Source organism: Dysidea avara, chromosome 4 (genome assembly GCF_963678975.1).
Source record: "Dysidea avara chromosome 4, odDysAvar1.4, whole genome shotgun sequence".
Lineage (NCBI taxonomy): Eukaryota > Metazoa > Porifera > Demospongiae > Dictyoceratida > Dysideidae > Dysidea > Dysidea avara.
In genome coordinates, this window is record NC_089275.1 from 2,885,920 (window position 1) to 2,904,781 (window position 18,862).

The 18,862-nt window shown below is 39.2% G+C and overlaps 2 protein-coding genes across 4 annotated transcripts; both read left to right on the forward strand.

Annotated features, from left to right (window-relative positions):
• The first annotated feature begins 1,306 nt into the window (after nucleotides 1-1,306).
• Nucleotides 1,307-12,369, forward strand: LOC136252252 (protein NLRC3-like). Of its 2 annotated transcripts, XR_010699432.1 has the most exons (6): nucleotides 1,307-2,014; nucleotides 2,064-3,545; nucleotides 6,053-6,190; nucleotides 6,256-6,632; nucleotides 6,685-6,819; nucleotides 12,244-12,369. XR_010699432.1 is itself a non-coding variant. In XM_066044653.1 (5 exons), exons 1-5 carry the CDS (start codon nucleotides 1,381-1,383, stop codon nucleotides 6,727-6,729), a joined length of 2,676 nt encoding a protein of 891 aa, XP_065900725.1. In that variant the 5' UTR covers nucleotides 1,307-1,380; the 3' UTR covers nucleotides 6,730-6,820. The 2 variants fall into 2 exon arrangements, 1 of the variants encoding a protein (XP_065900725.1); XM_066044653.1 differs by lacking the exon at nucleotides 12,244-12,369 and having other exon boundaries at nucleotides 6,685-6,820.
• A 462-nt stretch (nucleotides 12,370-12,831) lies between these two features.
• On the forward strand, nucleotides 12,832-18,862 carry LOC136252256 (membrane-associated tyrosine- and threonine-specific cdc2-inhibitory kinase-like). Of its 2 annotated transcripts, none has more exons than XM_066044658.1 (11): nucleotides 12,832-12,956; nucleotides 13,473-13,564; nucleotides 13,616-13,722; nucleotides 13,785-13,845; nucleotides 13,897-13,938; nucleotides 14,072-14,133; nucleotides 14,183-14,270; nucleotides 15,552-15,725; nucleotides 15,931-16,044; nucleotides 18,333-18,495; nucleotides 18,641-18,862. In XM_066044658.1, exons 2-7 carry the CDS (start codon nucleotides 13,512-13,514, stop codon nucleotides 14,206-14,208), a joined length of 351 nt encoding a protein of 116 aa, XP_065900730.1. In that variant the 5' UTR covers nucleotides 12,832-12,956; nucleotides 13,473-13,511; the 3' UTR covers nucleotides 14,209-14,270; nucleotides 15,552-15,725; nucleotides 15,931-16,044; nucleotides 18,333-18,495; nucleotides 18,641-18,862. The 2 variants fall into 2 exon arrangements, with proteins under 2 accessions (XP_065900730.1, XP_065900728.1); XM_066044656.1 differs by having other exon boundaries at nucleotides 14,092-14,133.

Below are 18,862 nucleotides of genomic sequence, written 5' to 3' on the forward strand. Positions count from 1 at the left end.
CTTGTTCCTAGCTGAACTCTCTACAGGTGATTTGTTTGCAGCTGAACTCTCTTACATGGTGGTTTCTTTGTAGCTGAACTCTCTACAAAGTGACTTCTTCTAGCTGATCTATCTACAGGATGATTTGTTTCTAACTGAACTTTCTACAGTATGATCTGTTCATAGCGGAATTTTTTACTGGGTGATTTGTTTGCAGCTAAACTCTTTGCATGATTGTTTCTTTGTAGCTGAACTCTCTACAAGGTAACTTTTTCTAGCTGATCTCTCTACAGGGTGATTTATTTGAGCTGAACTCTCTACATGATGGCTTCTTTGTAGCTGAACCCTCTATAAGGTACCTTCTTCTAGCTGATCTGACTACAGGGTGACTTGTTTGTAGCTGAATTCTCTACAGAATAACTTGCAATGTAATATTACTGAGTAAATTATAAATGCAGCTGAATGCTTTATTAGGGTGACTGTTCTATTAAAGTATCTCGATCTCGCATTTGCTGCACGTAGTTGCCTTTCGAATCATAACTCAGTGATTTGTAATCCGATTCTTCTGTACTACAGCAAGGACTTTCTATGATGATTATTCCAACTACATACTGATTTTTAGCTCGTTGGTCTAAGCCGTTTGCCTGGTAGACACAAAAACTAATAGTTTTTTTATTCATAAAAATCGATCGCGTAATTTTGACACAGGTTGGGTTTTGTGTCATATCTCCATCGTCTTTATCCCGATTCCTTTTAAACGCAAAAGGCACTCCTACGATGGTTGCTCCATCTACATGTCAATTTTCAACTGATTCCTCCAAGGGGTTTACCCTGTAGGCGTGACAGACCTTCGACCTTATTTTACGCAAATAATCGGTCATAACTCCGTGAACGTTCATCGGATTCCTACCAAAGTTGGTACGGAGATCCGCCTTAACGAGCCCTTTAAGTGTGCCAAATTTTAGCCAAATCCGAGCACGCATTCGTGTTTTATGGCGAATTTGCGAAGTGTGCGAAATGAAGATGAAGAAGAAAAAAACGAAGAAATTAAAACGAAATTTTGCTCGCTCGTATCTCGGAAATGGCTGGAGCGATTTTCTTCAAATTTGGTATGTAGACTCCCCTAACTGGGCGGAACGTCTCTAGAAAATTTGGTTCCAATCGGATAAGGGATCACAGAGCTACATAGGTGTGAAAATTGCATTTTCTTTCTTCCTGTTAATATACTCACTGTGTGGCGCGCCGACTTCTTGGGCCGCACGACACATCAATTTTGCTACACAATATTATACTCATTGTGTGGCGCGCCGACTTCTTGGGCCGCACGACACACTACCGTGTGTCTTGATTTCACAGGTAATTGTCTATGGTATTCTGCCCGATAGTTATTAGTATTGAACGATGGCCACTAGTGGGGAAATGAGCGTACAGGAACAGAAGACAGTCTTAACTAACAGACGCGAATTTATTGTGGATAATCTAGACGCTGACGATGTGATTGACGAGCTAATTCAGGAGAAGATGATCGGCCGTAATTCCGCGCAACGGGTACAACTGGTGGGGATGAGTAGAGTGGACAAGAATAGAATTATTGTTGATCAGCTAAGTATCGCTGGACCAGGCGCGCTGAAGAAGTTTTGTGAGATTTTGAGAAGAAACAAACGACAAGTGTTCATAGCAGAGGAACTGGATAAATTGTGTCATTTGTACTCTACAGGTGTCCACTCGACGATAGCTAGTAGCAAATATGTATGTCCTACTGTGAAGTACAGTCCCATAGTTGTTAACAGATTAAAGGCCAGGTACCTCAGATACTTGTCCACTGACTGGCCACACTATTATGTTCAACTGGCTTTGGTGAAAGGAGAAAAGGTGACAAGAGCAGATAAGAACTTGAAAGAGATAACAAGACTAACATTACAAGGACAAATCGATGAAATTTTGTTGAAGAAGGAGCAACTTGGTGAGCTGAGAGATATCTTCCACTATGAGAACAAACCTTGTCCTCGACTGATACTAATTATGGGAGGCCCAGGTGAGTATTACAAAGTATTAGTAGTAGTGATGTAATATGAGTTGTGTAGGTATAGGCAAGACAACCCTTGCCAATGAGATCTGTGTGAAATGGGCTAAGGGGGATGGGTTTTTATCTGAAGACTTTGATATAGTGATCCTGATACCATTAAGGTCAGTCCAGCAAAAGTCAATTGAAGAAGAGATTATAGAACACATTGGAGAGGAGATGTATGGACAAGTGAAGAAGTCGGCAGGTAGCAGATGTCTACTGATCCTGGAGGGATTAGATGAGATGGCAGCTGAACATCGAGAGAGTGATCCATTTTTAATACGGGTGATGAAGTGTACATTGTTGGAAGGAGCCACAATAATGATCACATCAAGACCACATGCTTGTCAAAAGCTAGACGCAGGCAGGAGAGTAGAAGTGATAGGATTCGGGAAAGAAGAAATCCGACTGTTTGTAGAGAAATCATTTTCCAATGATGTGAGAAGTGTTAAGGAATTTATGCGGCAGCTACAGGAGTATCCTCATTTGGAAAGCTTGTCATATGTGCCTATGAATTTAGTGATGATAGTTGATATATTTGAGTGTAGTGAGAAGAAGCTTCCATCCACCATTACACAACTGTACCAACAGTTCATTGTGATGACACTAGAGAGACAATTTAGGAAGGAGAATGAGAGGAAGCAAGTGTGTTCAACTATAATAGTGCTTAGTAGTGTTGAAAAGAAATTGTGTAAAATTTTAGCCTGTGTTCCCAAAGAAGCATTGAGGACATTATTGTTGTTGTGCAAGTTAGCGTATCATGGCTTCTTCGACTGGTACTCTGATATGAAAAGTGAAAAATATAATCGGGCAAAGTGGAAGGATCCAAAGATCATCTTTGCTGTGGCAGACCTGAAGGAGTGTGGTATAGAGATAACAGCTGAGTGGGACGGGTATGGCCTTTTGAAAGCTACACATACTCACCAGTTACCCACAGACACTATCACCTACAATTTTTCACATTTAACCATCCAGGAGTTTTTGTGTGCTGTTTACATTTCAACATTGTCACAAAAAGAACAGCTACATCTTCTGCATGAAAACTTTGTTGACTATCCTAATGTTTTCATATTTTTGTGTGGACTAACAGGATTAACATCCAGTAAAATGTTCCAGTTTGTGTTCACCAAGCTACCACAATCGGCTTTTGAATTTGACCCACCTGGTTCTCAATCCAGATTGTACCGTAATGTAGCACTGAAGTGTTTGTATGAGGGTAAACCGACTAGTCCACCCCATTTAGTTACACCCATCACATTGGATGTGAACTATAGGAAGTTACTGCTTTACGATTGTTTGTGTATCTCCCATGTGATGTCATGTTATCCAGTATCAGAATTGTGTATGTCAAGTTGTCAAGTTGGAGACAAGGGAGCTGAATTGTTAGTAACACATTATCCCAGAAAGAATACTACTAGTCAACTGCTGGAACTGTTAAATCTCAATTACAATGATCTCACAGTTGACGGGCTGGTACACATAATGAAGATTGTGAAGAAAAGTAAGCCCCACTATGATCATTAAAATTGTGTGTTAGTGAATTGACCACACCTCACTTGACTGAGTGAGTGTGTGTGTGTGTGTGTGTGTGTGTGTGTGTGTGTGTGTGTGTGTGTGTGTGTGTGTGTGTGTGTGTGTGTGTGTGTGTGTGTGTGTGTGTGTGTGTGTGTGTGTGTGTGTGTGTGTGTGTGTGTGTGTGTGTGTGTGTGTGTGTGTGTGTGTGTGTGTGTGTGTGTGTGTGTGTGTGTGTGTGTGTGTGTGTGTGTGTGTGTGTGTGTGTGTGTGTGATACCTTACTAGACCTGTGCCAATTACGCCAGCATAATTTGGGACAAAATAGGTAGCCAAAGCATTCAGCATAATGCCAGCATAATAGGCACACGTTTTGTGCATTGAAGCTCAAATTCTGCATATTTTGTACAATGAACAATGGGATAATGTGCAAACACAGTAAAAGAAATCAGCTACTGGTGGAAGGAAAGATTAGCTAGCTAAAGATCAATATACTCTAATAGAACAGTCACTGCATGTTTAAACATCCTAATAGAACGTTCACAGATGCATTAGATAGTCTAATAAAGCAGTCAAGACACAATTTAAATGAGCATAATGGGACACAACTGGGCATAATTGAAGCATAATAGGGGAAAACTTGGAGCATTGTTCAAAAGCATAATAGGATAGACTCACTGACAGGCCTATATCTCACAGTATAGTAGTACTGTATAGTAGGAATCCCTCTCCCCCAAACAAATACAACCAATAAAACCATCATAGGCAATGAAAGCACCTTTACGGAATAATCTTAGTGTTACTAATTCCAGATATAGCGTTAAAAGTGATACAGAAGAATGAACACTGAATTTAAAACTATAAACTGTTCAAAGCCTACTGCCTTGTCTGCCTGCCTGGCTACCTGCCTACCCACCTGCATGACCACAGTCACAAAGCTAGAGGCTAAATGAAACATCGTATGAACACCATATTATGCCACAATATGCCTTTTGTGGTTCAAACAAGTGTGCCTTTCCTTTTATCTTCAATCATGTTGGCTGTCATTGTCTTTGAAACCATATCGAGGCATTAATTTTCTGTATCAACACTTTCAGTATTGGGCACCACAAAATTATTTAAAGCGCTCAGGCTGCTGTATAGACACAAGTTCTCTTAATATATGGGTCCCCAATCCAAAACATCAAATTGATCCCACTACCATTGTGGGATGTTATCATCATAATATCCCACTGCCACGAAACCAGAGGCACAACTGTTGCATTCACAGAAATATCTATTTTATTATCTCAAGATATGGAAATTTTATTTTATGTGCTCCACATGAAGGACCAGATGAAACTTGCTACTTTACCTCTAGAGTTTAAAAGTATGTGCAGTAATAAGCAAATGATATACAGGGTTCAGCACAGGGTTGATTTATGCAGGAAATGAAACATGAATTTTCCGTAGCTCTACCAGCCAAGATAAGAAAAGCCAACACTTCCTCACAGTAATGTGATAAGCATAGTCTGTATATGTGGAAAGGATCTGAAGCTTCTCAAGATTTTGGTGACAAGTATCAGATTTTTCATGCTTCATTACATGGGATTCTTCAATGATGCCAAAGTCCTTTCTAGTACTTCTGATGCCACACTGGTCACCTTATTTTATTTAGAATGATGACAAATGATGGTCCAAAACATTTGGCAGTAGTAGAAGTCGGTGTTTCTGTGATTTCATAAGCCATTATGTTGTAGTATACCAGCAGCTCGGCAGGAGCACTACCTAGCTCAATTCAAAGTGAAGGGTTTTGTGCTCAGAGAAAGCAGCCCCATGCCTTGCTTTGTCGCAGAAACATGGTTTTATATTTTAGCAGCTATACTTTTAGAGTCCAGGGCTTGTTTCTTATATGAAAACACAATGTCCTTTTTTACAGCTATACAGGGACTAAGTTTGTTACAGAACATGAACAGCTGGCCTGAAATGACAAGCTTTATTACAGCTAGCCATCAAGCAACAAGGTTTGTTACAGCTGGCCACGAAGTGACAAGTTTTATTATATCCAGCATGAGAGCAAGAAAACCTTGTTTACAGCAAACAATATGGTTTGTTACAGCCACAGAGGGACAAGGTTGCAACAATGACTAATACTAGCAGAGCTGTAAAACTAGACAACAGTTTAAAATGTACCATAAATGATGAGCATTTGGTGCATTTGATGAAATTTGTCAAGCTATATTTTATATTAGCTGCACGGTATATTCACCGAACTTTTATCCACTAACCTGTTTTGCATGCTGATTCGCCAAACTAAATTCACACCAAACTTTCGTCATTTACAGTGGGTTGTGCTATGCTGATAGACTAGCTATCACTGACTCAGTGGTGCCACATTTGCCACAGCATGTGACAGCAGGTCACTAAGTGACCAAGTCTTTAAATGATATGTAGAAACCTCACCTCAGTGTATTGGTAACCTCATTAACTAATTATTCGTGTTGCTTTATAATTTCAGGTAGTACCTCTTTAAGAGTATTAGCTGTTAGTGGCAACCACATTAGTGATGATGGTATGGTGTTGATATCAAGTGAACTCCAGTACAATAACACCCTGACTGAGCTGTGGGTAGCAGGATGTGGATTATCAGTAAAAAGTTTTGATTATTATGCTTACTTATTTAGTTAATTAATTACTGCATTACTGTTATGACCACTACAGGTGCTATCTATATCAGTGAGATCTTGGGAAAGTGTTCACTACAAGTCCTTAACATGTCATACAACACAATCGGTGATAATGGCATCACTGCCATTGCAGGAGCATTTGGTAACAGTCAGATTAGTGAACTGTATGTTATGAGGTGTGGTATTACTTTTACTGGAGCAAGATCACTTGCAGCAGCATTACTAGTCAACAACAGTGTTAGGATATTAAATGTGCAGGATAATCCCATCACTGTGGAGGGAGCTCGTTTGATATTACAGTCAGCTGTGGACTATGGAATCTGTCAATATGTGAACATTGATAATGACTACGAGAATGATGATGGAGTGAAGAAGATGATGATGATCGTATTACGGAGGAAGAGACAAGAGGTAGGAAGTTGTGTTGTGTGATGTAAAATGTTTGTTGTTATGATAACAACAGTTAACAACAACAACAACAACAAGAGATCGTAAAGCAGAAAAGTAATAAAGAATATGTTAGCAGTGAAGATGATCACCAGAGGAGATTGTAGTACTGAAAATGATGATCAACAAGTAAAAGACGAGGAAATCACAGGTAAGTATTAGTAGTCTGGTACTGCCTGTCCCTTTTCACATAAAAGTAATGTCTGCCAATTAGAGAGTATGTTGATGTCATCAAGTGACATTATTACTTATTACAAGAATAGGAAATCTCAGGCTTGGTATGTACTCGGAATGCAGTGAGAAGCAATACAAATGGCATTTTGATGTTTGTTGGCTAATGTTAAATGCAAGCATGTGAATGAACTACAAAAGCTAAATACTCTGAGGTGCATATTACACTAATGGACATGCTAATGGTTGTGGTTAATAACATTTAGTATTAAAGCATGAAATAATACCCTGACAGCTAAAACTGATAGTACATGACTGGCTGAGTAAAAACCGATCGTTTCCTCAAGTTCCATTTTATTGCTCGAGGCTTCTCTGTTAAGTAAATGAGGAATGGACGGTCAAAGTTTCAGCCTTTGTGATGAATAGTCTTAGAGTTATAGCACTAGACAGTTGGAACAGGAATAAATTCAATTTGTGCAACAACAACACAGCAAATAAATTACAAACACATTTAATTAATCAGACAGTAATGCACAACTGAAACAAGACAGGCAATCAGTCTGTTCACCATGAACTGGCAAATCGATCAAGGTATAGTGTTTTCCCTGTATGCCTCCATGCGAACATAGAAGAAGGCCATTCCAACAATGAAATGACAAAGGGTAAACTTTATTTCTACCACATCGTAAATGCATTCCCATAACTTATGTTCCTTACACTGTACAAACACGAAACTAAGATGTTTTTTTTATTCCCATGATCAGGCGAATCTGATGGTGCATACGTTCTCGGTTGTTTTTTTTGGTGCATATACCGAAGCAATTAGCCATTAAACCCACACATGCTTATAAAACTTGAAATACGCACAATTATTATTATTATTATTATTATTACTAATGAATAAATTCTAAACCAGCAGTGTGTGAAGCTTGTCTAATTAATCCAAAAACCACCTATCACTGGAAAGTATATTCATAGACAATGATGAATAGTCGTTGTAACAACATTCAGTCACTTGTTATGATGTGCTAAAGATTTACGTCTGGTTTCCCCTACCTCGTGAACACATGGTCTGGTAGCCATTTTTATAAATGTGTGTGACTCACGTGAGCTTTATATGCCGTGATTCTCTGATGAATGACAAAGCTACTAGTGTTTATTTCAGCTTGATACAGTGAACTGGGATGGAGTTATGATCCATTTTCTGAAGGTATGTAATGGCATTGCCTACACATTGTTACTTGGCGAGTTTTGGCCTCTTTTTTTATACAAGGATAAATCCCTGGGTATCACTTATAACAATACAAATATAATGCCACCAATTGCATAGCTGTAGCATTATCGGTTCGATAGTTATAGCATTTTGTTTGAGGCCATGCATGAAAGGCAATTTATTAGCGTATATATGCGTTTTCAGTGCATTGTTACTAAAATTACATGCAGGTTTAAGGGTTAAATTAAAACATGCGTAATTTTTTATGTAAGGTGTATTTTTTATTTCAATACATTTTTATTAGGGCTGAGCGATACTGCTTTATGTGTGTGTATGTGTGTGCAGGAAGGTTGGGGGAGAGGAGTGGCCTAACCATATGAGACTAGCATTCTCTACATTCCAACCAGTTGTCTAAATATTTGGTTGGAAAGGGAGTCCAGTGATCCACTAATCCAGTCCAGCGATTGTATACAACCACCTCACAATGCCCCTCGGTAGTATTGGTTAGGTACGTATAACCGAGCCCAAAAGTGCCTTCAGTACAACCCAAAATGCTTCCCATACACTGTAGGTTGTTACAAAATTTGGAATTTTATTTTAACCAACTGACTAATTTACTAATACAAGACATAACTTGATAATGGCTAGACTATGGGATTGATTTGTTTTCACTTCTAGACATTGATTCAGCCTAATGGTATACTTCACACATCACGGACTTACCTTTGTCCTCATTTCTTTTCGCTTACAGCCTGAGGTGTCAAATCACACTAGCATATTATGGCTTCTCCATGGTTTTGCTGACACTAGCTATGATGCCGGGGTTGCATTTTTCATTTACAAAGACTGGAATGATTGCAGAGATGCTTCTCATACTGTTCTTCGTTTGATCACTGTGTAACATGTCTCTTCACTTCACAGCAATACAATTTTTGCTGATAACTGCCTACGTAGCTACATGTTAACTAAATTCAATTCATTGCACAGGACCATTTCAGGGTTTTGACAGACCTCTCCCCTAAAAAAACCTGTGCCCTCGGGTTGTCAACCTACTAAAAAACCTCCAGTGGGTATCTAACATACACATAAGTACATGCCAAGTAACTAAGTCAAATAGGCTGGCACAACATGTGTACTGTAACCTGTTGGACTCTTGGGCATGGCTTTGTGGCCACGCCACAAACCATAAAAACAAAACTCAATTACATGCCAATGTCACTATGTCTGGCCTTCCTCCTAGCCTAATATCACACTCTAAACTCAGTGCTAGGACTCCATTTCTGGACAAATTCAATTATGACCTGACAACTAGTGTAATTGACCGGAAATTGTCAATGTCTGGACTGTTATTTCGTGCACTGTGTCTAGTCATCCGATACCGCTTATAGTTGATCTGGCCTATTCCAAGGGTTGTCTTGAGCCTGACACCCTCGAGTGAATTGTTTCAGTAGCTGGTACCCTCCAGCTGTCCAGCACTTGACAGCCAATGCCGGGGATGGTAGGTAAGGGCAGCCCGGAAAATAAGGGTGAACATGACACACTAGGTACAGTATAGTGGGGTGAGCATGACACAATAGACAGAGAACATAACAACATACACTTGAACTCAGAACTGACTGCTATATTAGAGTATTTGACTGTTCTATCATCATGATAGTAAGTTTATTTACTTATTGTTACTGGGAAGATGACATGTTACACACGTACACATGATTACAGTACAGCTATATTAAGTTATATGTCTAGGAATCGGTTAGTAAATATGTCAATGTTTTCCGACTCAATCACTGAAGTTGGCAGTCGACAATTGTTCTTGGAAAGAAGTGCTGATAGTAACTGGTTCGAGTACCTGGATGTGTAGAGTGGTTATGGTGGTGGTATCTAGTAGAACGTTGTGTGGTTAAGAAATATGATGGTATTGATAGGCCTGATAAGTTCTGGATTCCCTTATAAAAGGTTTGCAGTCTGCTAATATTACGTCTTGATTCAAGGGTGGGCCAGTTAAAATTTCTAACATGTTCAATACACTACTAAATCTGTCATAATCACACATAACCTACCGGACAGCTCTATGTTGGACTTTTTCTATGATTTGGATATCAATTTGTTGATATGGATCCCAATCTAATGCTACATACTCCATGATGGGACGAACTATGGTGAGGTAGGCAAAAGCTTTAACAGAAGAAGAACAACAGTTACTCAAGTCACATCTTAGAAAGTTAAATATACTTGAGATGCTTTGGTTCAGTAGTTCGTTCGTCTAGATTGCTTTTGAGTCCACCTGCAGCTGGTCAATTAACTGTTTTATAGTGGGCGTCACATGCTAGCTATTTTGATCGGTGTTAAATAGAATTGTCATATCATTTCTATCACCTCCATGAAAACACACACCTATTATACAATTGTCTTTTTGGTTAACATGGATTCTATTCCAAGTGAGTGTGAAGCCTTAGACCTTGTAGTTTTCTCAAACATTATTTATTATCAGTTTATTTCATGATTTGCGATGAAATTTTAACCGCATTTCTAGTACTTGGTTGTATAATTATTATTATTATTACTATTATGGAAACAAATTCAAAGGAAATATTGAGATATGTCTAAATTTGTCATCACACACTCCTAATATATGTTGAATCAGTTCACCTGAGATCATGAGATGAATGACGTGTGACCAACCTTGTCTGATTTCCATATGTATGTAGGTACAGCTGTCATCAAATGTTACCAGATTTTACAAAACCGTTCCAAATCGTACATCAGGCAAAATCAAACTAACACCTCCTGTGGATAGCTACACTATCATACTACTAGTTTTGACACTCAATACTACTAAACTACTTGAGGCTGGTTTCAACGGACATCTTTTCTGGGTGGTGTGTAGAGCTCGAATGGCGGTTTTAGGCCTTGTGAAGGACCTGGCTTGGCAAGAATCAGTGGTTTACTGATGGATAGCCTGATAATGTTGGCCAGACGTTTTTCTGTGGATTTTGCTACATATCAGCTACTAAGGAACCAGCACAGCCCTGTAATCTTGTCTCTGGACTCCAATCGTGGTCTGCCTCCATTTTAAGGTCTAACCCTTGCCCACCCCACCACCCTGCATCCCTTTGTGAGCACTCATGATACTACTTCGCTCATCCAACTGCTCAGATTTTCTATCTTATTTGGTGGGAATTAAACTCTATGAGCAGCTACAAATACTGGAAGTGGTCTGAAAGGTAACAGATTGATGCATCTTTAGTGTAAATTTCATATGCGTGCTTGCTATCCTTGGAGAGTTATGCTGGCTTGAATTCTTTTAAACCGTTTATTTCAAAACTTCTAATGTGCAATTTTGGATCTTTTTTCCAAAATCCAGTCACAAATGTTTAAAGTCAACTGAAAGAGATATCGATATCTACTTGCAGCAACAATGTGTAACATAGAGAATGTTGCCGCAAAGTTATTTGTAACACTCAGGGTGGATCTAGGATTTTTCCAAAAGGGGGTTGAGCTGGATGTGGACATGGGTGATAAGAAGCATCTAGTGTCTACAGTCAAATCATGGTATACATTAGTGTTTGAAGCACACTAGCATGCTGGTCTGGGGGCATGCCTCCAGAAAATTTTTGAAAATCAGGCTCTCCTGTGATGAATTTGAGAGCATTTCAGCAGTTTTCAGACCATGTCATTTTGCTTTTGTAGCTAAGCATTACACATTACAGTATTAATGAACCAGCTCCACTTTGCATCTTCTAATTTAATCTGTCTCAGTGGTGGAAAAAGGTATATCTAAGTAGCCATAGGTAGCCATGGGGAAGGTACCTGTTACAAATAGTAACTTTAATAGACTACGGTGGCTCAATAAATTATGCTATAGCTACTTTATCAGACTGTTGACTGACTACTACGACTACACTTTTGCTAGTTGTGGCTGAGTTGGTATGATGTAACCAGTGGCAGCTGTAGCCAACTAACATTTTGAACCATATAATTCACTCTAAAGTACAAGTTAAATAGATCGATACTTGTTTTTGGCTTACTTCCCACACTAACATTGAGTGGGTGTGAATGAAAACCACATGACGATTATGTCAATTAATTTGCTGCTGAAACAGTGTACTTCCCTTATAGAACATGTTCAGTAAATGTACTACTAAGCATTTGTCAACTAAGCTTCCACAATATTTGTGCTGCTAATTTTAGGAAGAACAGACTAGCTGAAGTTGAGAAACATGAGAGATTACCACCTCATCCTAACTGTGTACGATTTGTCAAAGCATGGGAGGAACGTGGACACTTGTACATTCAAACAGAACTTTGTAAAATGAGGTAGGTGTGCATTTGTTACCGTACATGTGTGTGTGTGTGCGCATGTTTCATTGTGCATGTGTGAGTGGATCACTATGTGTGTGGGCAACCTACCTGACTTTTGGTGAGACATGGGACAGCCTCGGGTGCAATATCAGTACTACCTCTAAAAGGATTTGCAGTATCAGCTCATAACGTATATGTAGTGCATGGATGTCCCAGCATTTCATTGAATAGGTGTAACCATGCATATAGACTATACTCATAAGCAATGCTGACTCTGTGTGTACGTGTGTGTGTGTGTTTTCCTTATGTGAATGTATGCTTGTGTATTTGTCTTCATGCATTTTTATGTAGTATGTCAGAATATGCTGACCTTCATGGTAAGATAGCAGAGTCACTAATTTGGGGCTTCTTACTGGACCTAACAAAGGTACATAGTCTATGTGGTAATGTTTGCAGCATAATGCTGTGATTGATTAGGGCATCAAACATCTTCATGATCATCAGTTGTGTCATTTTGATATCAAACCTGCTAATATCTTCATTGCTCAAGATGGAGTGACATGTAAACTAGGGGACTTTGGATTAGTTGTGTCCAAGACCAGGTGTGTTGTGTCTGTCTGTTGTTTCCTTGAACAAAACACTTTGCTTCAGTTTACCCAGCTGTTTGAATGTTGACCTGGTGGTGTCGACTGGGGAAGCAACCCACCCAGCTGTAACATTAATGGGTACCTGGGGAAGCACATATATGCAAACTATCCATGTACACACATCAAGACTTCACCTGTGGGTCATGGTACTGCCTCCTGCTTGGTTACTAGTTATGGATTTGCCTGCACTGACTCTTAGTGAATGAGTAATGCACAGATGTCCCAGTGCTGGTTTACTGTGTAGTTGCTAGCACAGTAGCCGTGTGTGTTTAGTGCATGTGTTAGTATAAGTCCCGTGTTCTTTAAAGAGTTTGCTTGTGTTGTTCTATTCTACTCAGCTATATTATTCAAGATCCAGTGGTAGCAACCCAGTGTTTCTTTGCGTGTGTGCATGAATATCTATTTTGCATCTGTAATGGATGTACCATCCATTTGCATTTGTAATGGATGTACCATCCATTTGCATTACAGCTTGGTGGTTCAGATGTTCAAGAAGGAGATCCCAAGTACATGGCTCCAGAGCTAATGCAAGGACGATTTGGAAAACCAGCAGACATTTTCAAGTACTAGTATGACATGTACCATATAGCCTGTAAGTGTGTTGTGGTGTGTAGTTTGGGAATTAGCTTACTGGAAATGGCTTGTGATATGAAGTTACCCAATGGTGGTAATGCATGGCATCAACTTCGTTCTGGCTACCTACCAGATGAGTTTACATCTCGTAAGTGTCTTTGATAGCTAGACAGCAGGGTACATGTCATTATCATGTTATCCATACTGTAGATTTGTCAACAGAACTACTGGACATTCTAAAATGGATGATGCATCCTCAACCACAATCAAGGTATACACCATACAAAACTACACATCTTGTTGACTATTATTTGTATTACAGGCCGACAGCTGACCAGTTACTAGCTTACTCTTCTCTTATAAGGTATGTATATATAATGTGTTTGTGACTGGCTGTTGTGTATTTTGTGATTTGTTTGACTCAACACATACACTATACAGGTAGACACTGTTATGTAGTGATGAGCCTACCTGTTGTGTGTTTTCACTCCTTTTAGTGGTTATGTCCATCATATAGATATCATCAAGGAAGAGCTATTATCATATTTATCACAAGACAGTAAGTACACGCCTGGAATAGCAATACAACATGATGTTGATGGTTATAGACAGCCTTCATGTCACACTGGTGTAGCACAATGTGGGGTGGACTAGTGAAACTGTTCATGTTAATTGCTACCATCTTCCCCAGTAATGGTAAGTATGTATCCTCTGTGTGTAGTACGTTTGTTTGCCAGTCACATGTCTATAGACTAAATGACGCAGCTCACAACCATCAGTTTAGACCACTATAGCAAACACGCGTGTGGTGTACTTTTTGCCTTCTTATAAAGCAATGCCAGTGGATCTCTAGCAGAGCCTCAGCCCAACCAAAAAACTCTTGTTCCCTTGCCTGAAGTCTTTGTATGCAACATCAAGATATACCTACTAGTGGTGTGCGATATAGGATATTTTCCTATCACAATTATAGCACACAATATATCGCGATACGATATATATCATGATAAACAACTCATCACTCAGCTTGTGTATTTACACTGATGACGCTTGTAGCACTGATGTACTAGAAGTACAATACAACATGGTACATGACTAGCATACAACATTGCAACCTCTTTTATCAAAAAAAGTACAGTGTACAATGACATCTCGGGTACATTTTTCTGTAATTATAGCTAAAATCTATACCTAGGATTACATCACGATATAAAGATTCTATATTATATCACGATATAGAAAATTTTATCGCGATATTTCGATATATATCACATCACACATCACTGATACCTACCATATAGGGAGAAAGTTTCGATGAGTAGAATTTCATACCTGCAAAAAAAAGTGACAACTGTGAACCCTTACAGGGTAAATCAATCATCCTGCCAGTTGTTCCAAGTATCAGTTATTTTTGCATGCCTTACTGAGGTTTGGGTTTTCCTGGCCAAAACCAACATCCTGGTGCCCTGGCGGTATTGCTTAAGTACCTTCAGTACGAGATTGTTATTTTTTGAATTTTCTACCAACTGCCTGCCTGATGCTTTCAGGCAAGCGTAACTCAATAACAACTAAGGCTACAGGCTTGATTTTTTACTGTCGACATCACTTCGTCCCGAGACATGCCTTTTGGAATACTGTAGCACATACAATGCATGCATCATGGACTCGCCTTTGTGTCCCATTTCTTTATGCTGTCAGCCCAACATGTCATTTCATGGTAGCGCGATGGCTTCCCTACATTTGTAAACGGATATTGTCCGTATTTTCCGTGGCAACTAGATTGATAGCAGCAGCTACATATCTTCTACTGTTCTTTGTTTGTAATGTTGTGAAACAAGCTGGATATAGCTAGAAATCAAAGCGTAATGGCCACTTCACTTTCGAGTCAGTGATCAATAGTTGAGGCGTGCAAATTGTCTGTATTTTGTGTGGTGACTGGATTGATTGCAGAAGCACTTATCCTACTTTTTTTGTTTGTAGTGCTGTGTAACAGGCTGAACATAGATGAAAGCGAAGTGTAATGGCCACTTTCAAGTCAATAATTGATAGCTGGGGCACACGTTGAGATGAATTCTCTGATACTGAAGAGGACAAGGAAGAACTGGATGAGTCTTTCTCTGATGATGACAAGGATCATAATCAGTCATGGCTCAAGTAAGTACCACTGCTTGTGTTATGCAGTAATTTTTCATAAGAACAGCAGTACTTATTATCTTTTTTTGTAAATGCACATAATTGCAAAAAAAAAACTAATTGGTAACAAAATTAAGTTTTATCACTCTGCATATTGAAAGAGAAAAAATTTGATCTAAAGTACCTATATTTAGAGTGAAATATTACCATGTATGGTGTGTTACAGTGACAGTCCGGTGAGGTTCAAGCCACCAGTATACAGTGGTCCACCCATCCCGCTGAACTTTGGAGACAATGATGATCACAATAACTCATTTCATATTCTTAACACTTCTGTAGAGTGAGTGAACGTGATGTATAGTGGTGAATGACTTGTTATCAAACAGTACAGTACAGTAGTACTGTTTATGTAGGGATTGTCCCAAAAATGAGTGGCGCCCATCAAACTGCCGCCTCTATAAACACTTTAGAGGGGCGAAAAGTACTTTTATGGAAGAGTTTTAAGGGTATATGTAAAGTAGACTAAAGCATTACACCTGCAAATAACAACCACATACAGTGTTCACTCAATTATCTGACCACCTTGGAACCAAGACAAGTTCAGTTATATACAGAGCCTGTTCAAATACTCTAATAGAACACACAACTGAGACAAAACACTCTAATAGAGCAGTCATTTCCACTGTTTGGAGGCTAAATGACACAGCATTTTCAGCTGCAATAGCAAACTCATCAGTGGCATGTGCCTTTGGTGTTCCAATGAGTTATTGCCCTCTGTGCCTTGTTGTTTCTTTTATCTCCAATCATGCTGGTCATCTTCTTTATGCTAGGAAACCATATTAAGGTGTCGATTTTCCATATCAACACTTAGAGACTATAAATTTATTTCAAGCGCTCACTTTGATATATTACTAGTAGACGCTGTAAATGCAAGATGGCCTACTTTATTCCACGGACTGGACTGGACTTGCAGATTGAGCTGGAAACCAACTTTCTAGAAGTAAACTACTCTTGCAATGCTGGAGAGACCCTATCTGAGCTACGCGTACGACTGCTGATAATCTCAGTTCTCTTGTTGATGAAACATAGCGAAATAACTCATGCACTAATTAATTAGACTATAGCCCACTGAACTGTATAGGTATACATTAGTCTCACGGGCATGCGAGACTAGTATACACTCACCGTAGCTAGTCACAGTACAACACTGAGGACTATCTTTCACGGAGGGAAAACGTAGGCCATATCAAGTAGCTCATAAAGTTCAAGTTAGGTGCAAGCATTGTACCAGTTTGTTTGAATAGCTACAGCAGACGAGAATCACGTCAACAGTGTTGTGTGAGCCATTCTTTCTTTCCTAGTCCCAGTAGTCCTTCCATATCATGTTACGGTATAGTAGCTAAGGCTATTCACTGCATGCTTAGATCTGTGACGATGTTCAAACTCTGTTATACAGACTACCCATGCTTGAATGGTCTGCTTTTCCTAAATCCCCGGGGAAGCCCTGTAGCAGGGCCCTGTAGGCCGCCTCAATTAAAACATGACTATTTACGTGATTCTCGTCTGCTGTATTCGAACAAATTAGTACAATGTTTGTGCCTAACTTGGTGATTATCAGCAGTCGTGCGCGTAGCTCAAAGATAGGCATCTCTCCAGCATTGAAAGAGACAGTTTACTTCTAGAAAGCCGGTTTCCAGCTCAATCTGCAAGTCCAGTCCAGTCCGTGAGTCCAGTCCGCGGAATAAGGCCCCTATTCGGTGATTATTAGTTTCTCATCCAGCCTTTCTAATTATTATGATGCGGGCGGGAGGGTATTACCATTATGCCATTATTTTATAATATTAACACACTGATGTACAGACCTTGTCCAAATTGTCTTTCTTTTTTACTACAAACATTTCCTTCACCAGCTGATTCTAATTTCAGTTCGTGATCGCCAACTATTTTTCGACAGTCAACTGAAAGCCTGCTTTGATGAAGTCGATAGAGCACGATTGCAACTGGCACTGCAGCAATTTGCCAAGGAAAACAACAGTTCTCCTGGTGATATATAGCGCATTGTAGCATTCATTAACAAAAATTATAACGGTTTGGTATCACGTGTTCTTCTGAGCATGCACAGAGTAAATAATGGCTTACCATGCGTAGCTTAAGAAGGATGTGGGCGGTGGATGAGAAACTAATAATCACCAAATAGGGGCCTAAAGTAGGCCTTGCAAGATAGAACTAGCTGGACCAATAACCAATTAAGTAACATGCCTCTTAATGATTTAGCTGTACTTATAGTGATTGACCATTATTAATACTTGCTTTTGCACCGTGATAAACAAAACATGCCATGATTATATTCTTTAATATTGCGTATTCGGAGCCCACTCGAGATACTCTAATAAAGCAGTCACCCTAATACAGCAGCCACATTTAATAGTCTAATAAATACATTCACGTTTGCTAAAACACTGAACAAACCTGTATATTATATGAGGTAAGGATCTAAGATTAAAACTAGTGAGACAAGAGATGAATGATGATGTTACAATATACCTTGTATTTATCGCTTAGAACCCTTCTTCATTTTTAAAATAATCAGTATACAAGGTGTACTGTATTATTCACTACTCTCCTTAGGAACTGTCCATCCTCAAGACGGAGTCCCTCCTCAAGACAAAGTCCCTCACGACGCAATGATGATGATGGGGACACACTAATGTTCACTCCTGCCACAGGACCTAGTATTGATGAGGCGTACACCCTCAAACCTGGTGTGATTGGTCCACGTAACCTCATGAATGTAAATGTATACTGGCAGTACTGCTTGTGAACCAGGCAGCCATACATGTATTCTATTTGATTATGAATTACCTGGCATAATATTTAATGTTGTTTGTATGTGCTGCGTAGAATTCATAATTCACTGTATTTCACGTTATTTATAGGTATTTGCTGAGGCTGCAGATAATTGATTTTAGATTTATAATTATTATCGTCACTGCAATTTGAAGTTTCAATATATACTGACTAGTCAGTTGTATTTTCACACCTTCCCTGCTCCCTCCATTTTTGTCTGTCCTCATTTTTGCAATTTATATTGTAATAAAATGTGTGTACATTTGATGTGCTGCTTGTATAACTATGTCTTCATGTAAACACAAAAATGA

What these genes read in the sequence shown, in the direction of transcription:
- LOC136252256 (XM_066044658.1), top strand. Translation starts at nt 13,512, where the DNA reads ATGGCTCCAGAGCTAATGCAAGGACGATTTGGAAAACCAGCAGACATT. An exon ending in AAACCAGCAGACATTTTCAA is followed by an intron (nt 13,565 to 13,615) that starts GTACTAGTATGA and finishes TGTGGTGTGTAG; the next exon opens with TTTGGGAATTAGCTTACTGG. An exon ending in ACCAGATGAGTTTACATCTC is followed by an intron (nt 13,723 to 13,784) that starts GTAAGTGTCTTT and finishes TCCATACTGTAG; the next exon opens with ATTTGTCAACAGAACTACTG.
- LOC136252252 (XM_066044653.1), top strand. Translation starts at nt 1,381, where the DNA reads ATGGCCACTAGTGGGGAAATGAGCGTACAGGAACAGAAGACAGTCTTA. An exon ending in ACTAATTATGGGAGGCCCAG is followed by an intron (nt 2,015 to 2,063) that starts GTGAGTATTACA and finishes TGAGTTGTGTAG; the next exon opens with GTATAGGCAAGACAACCCTT. An exon ending in TACGGAGGAAGAGACAAGAG is followed by an intron (nt 6,633 to 6,684) that starts GTAGGAAGTTGT and finishes TGATAACAACAG; the next exon opens with TTAACAACAACAACAACAAC.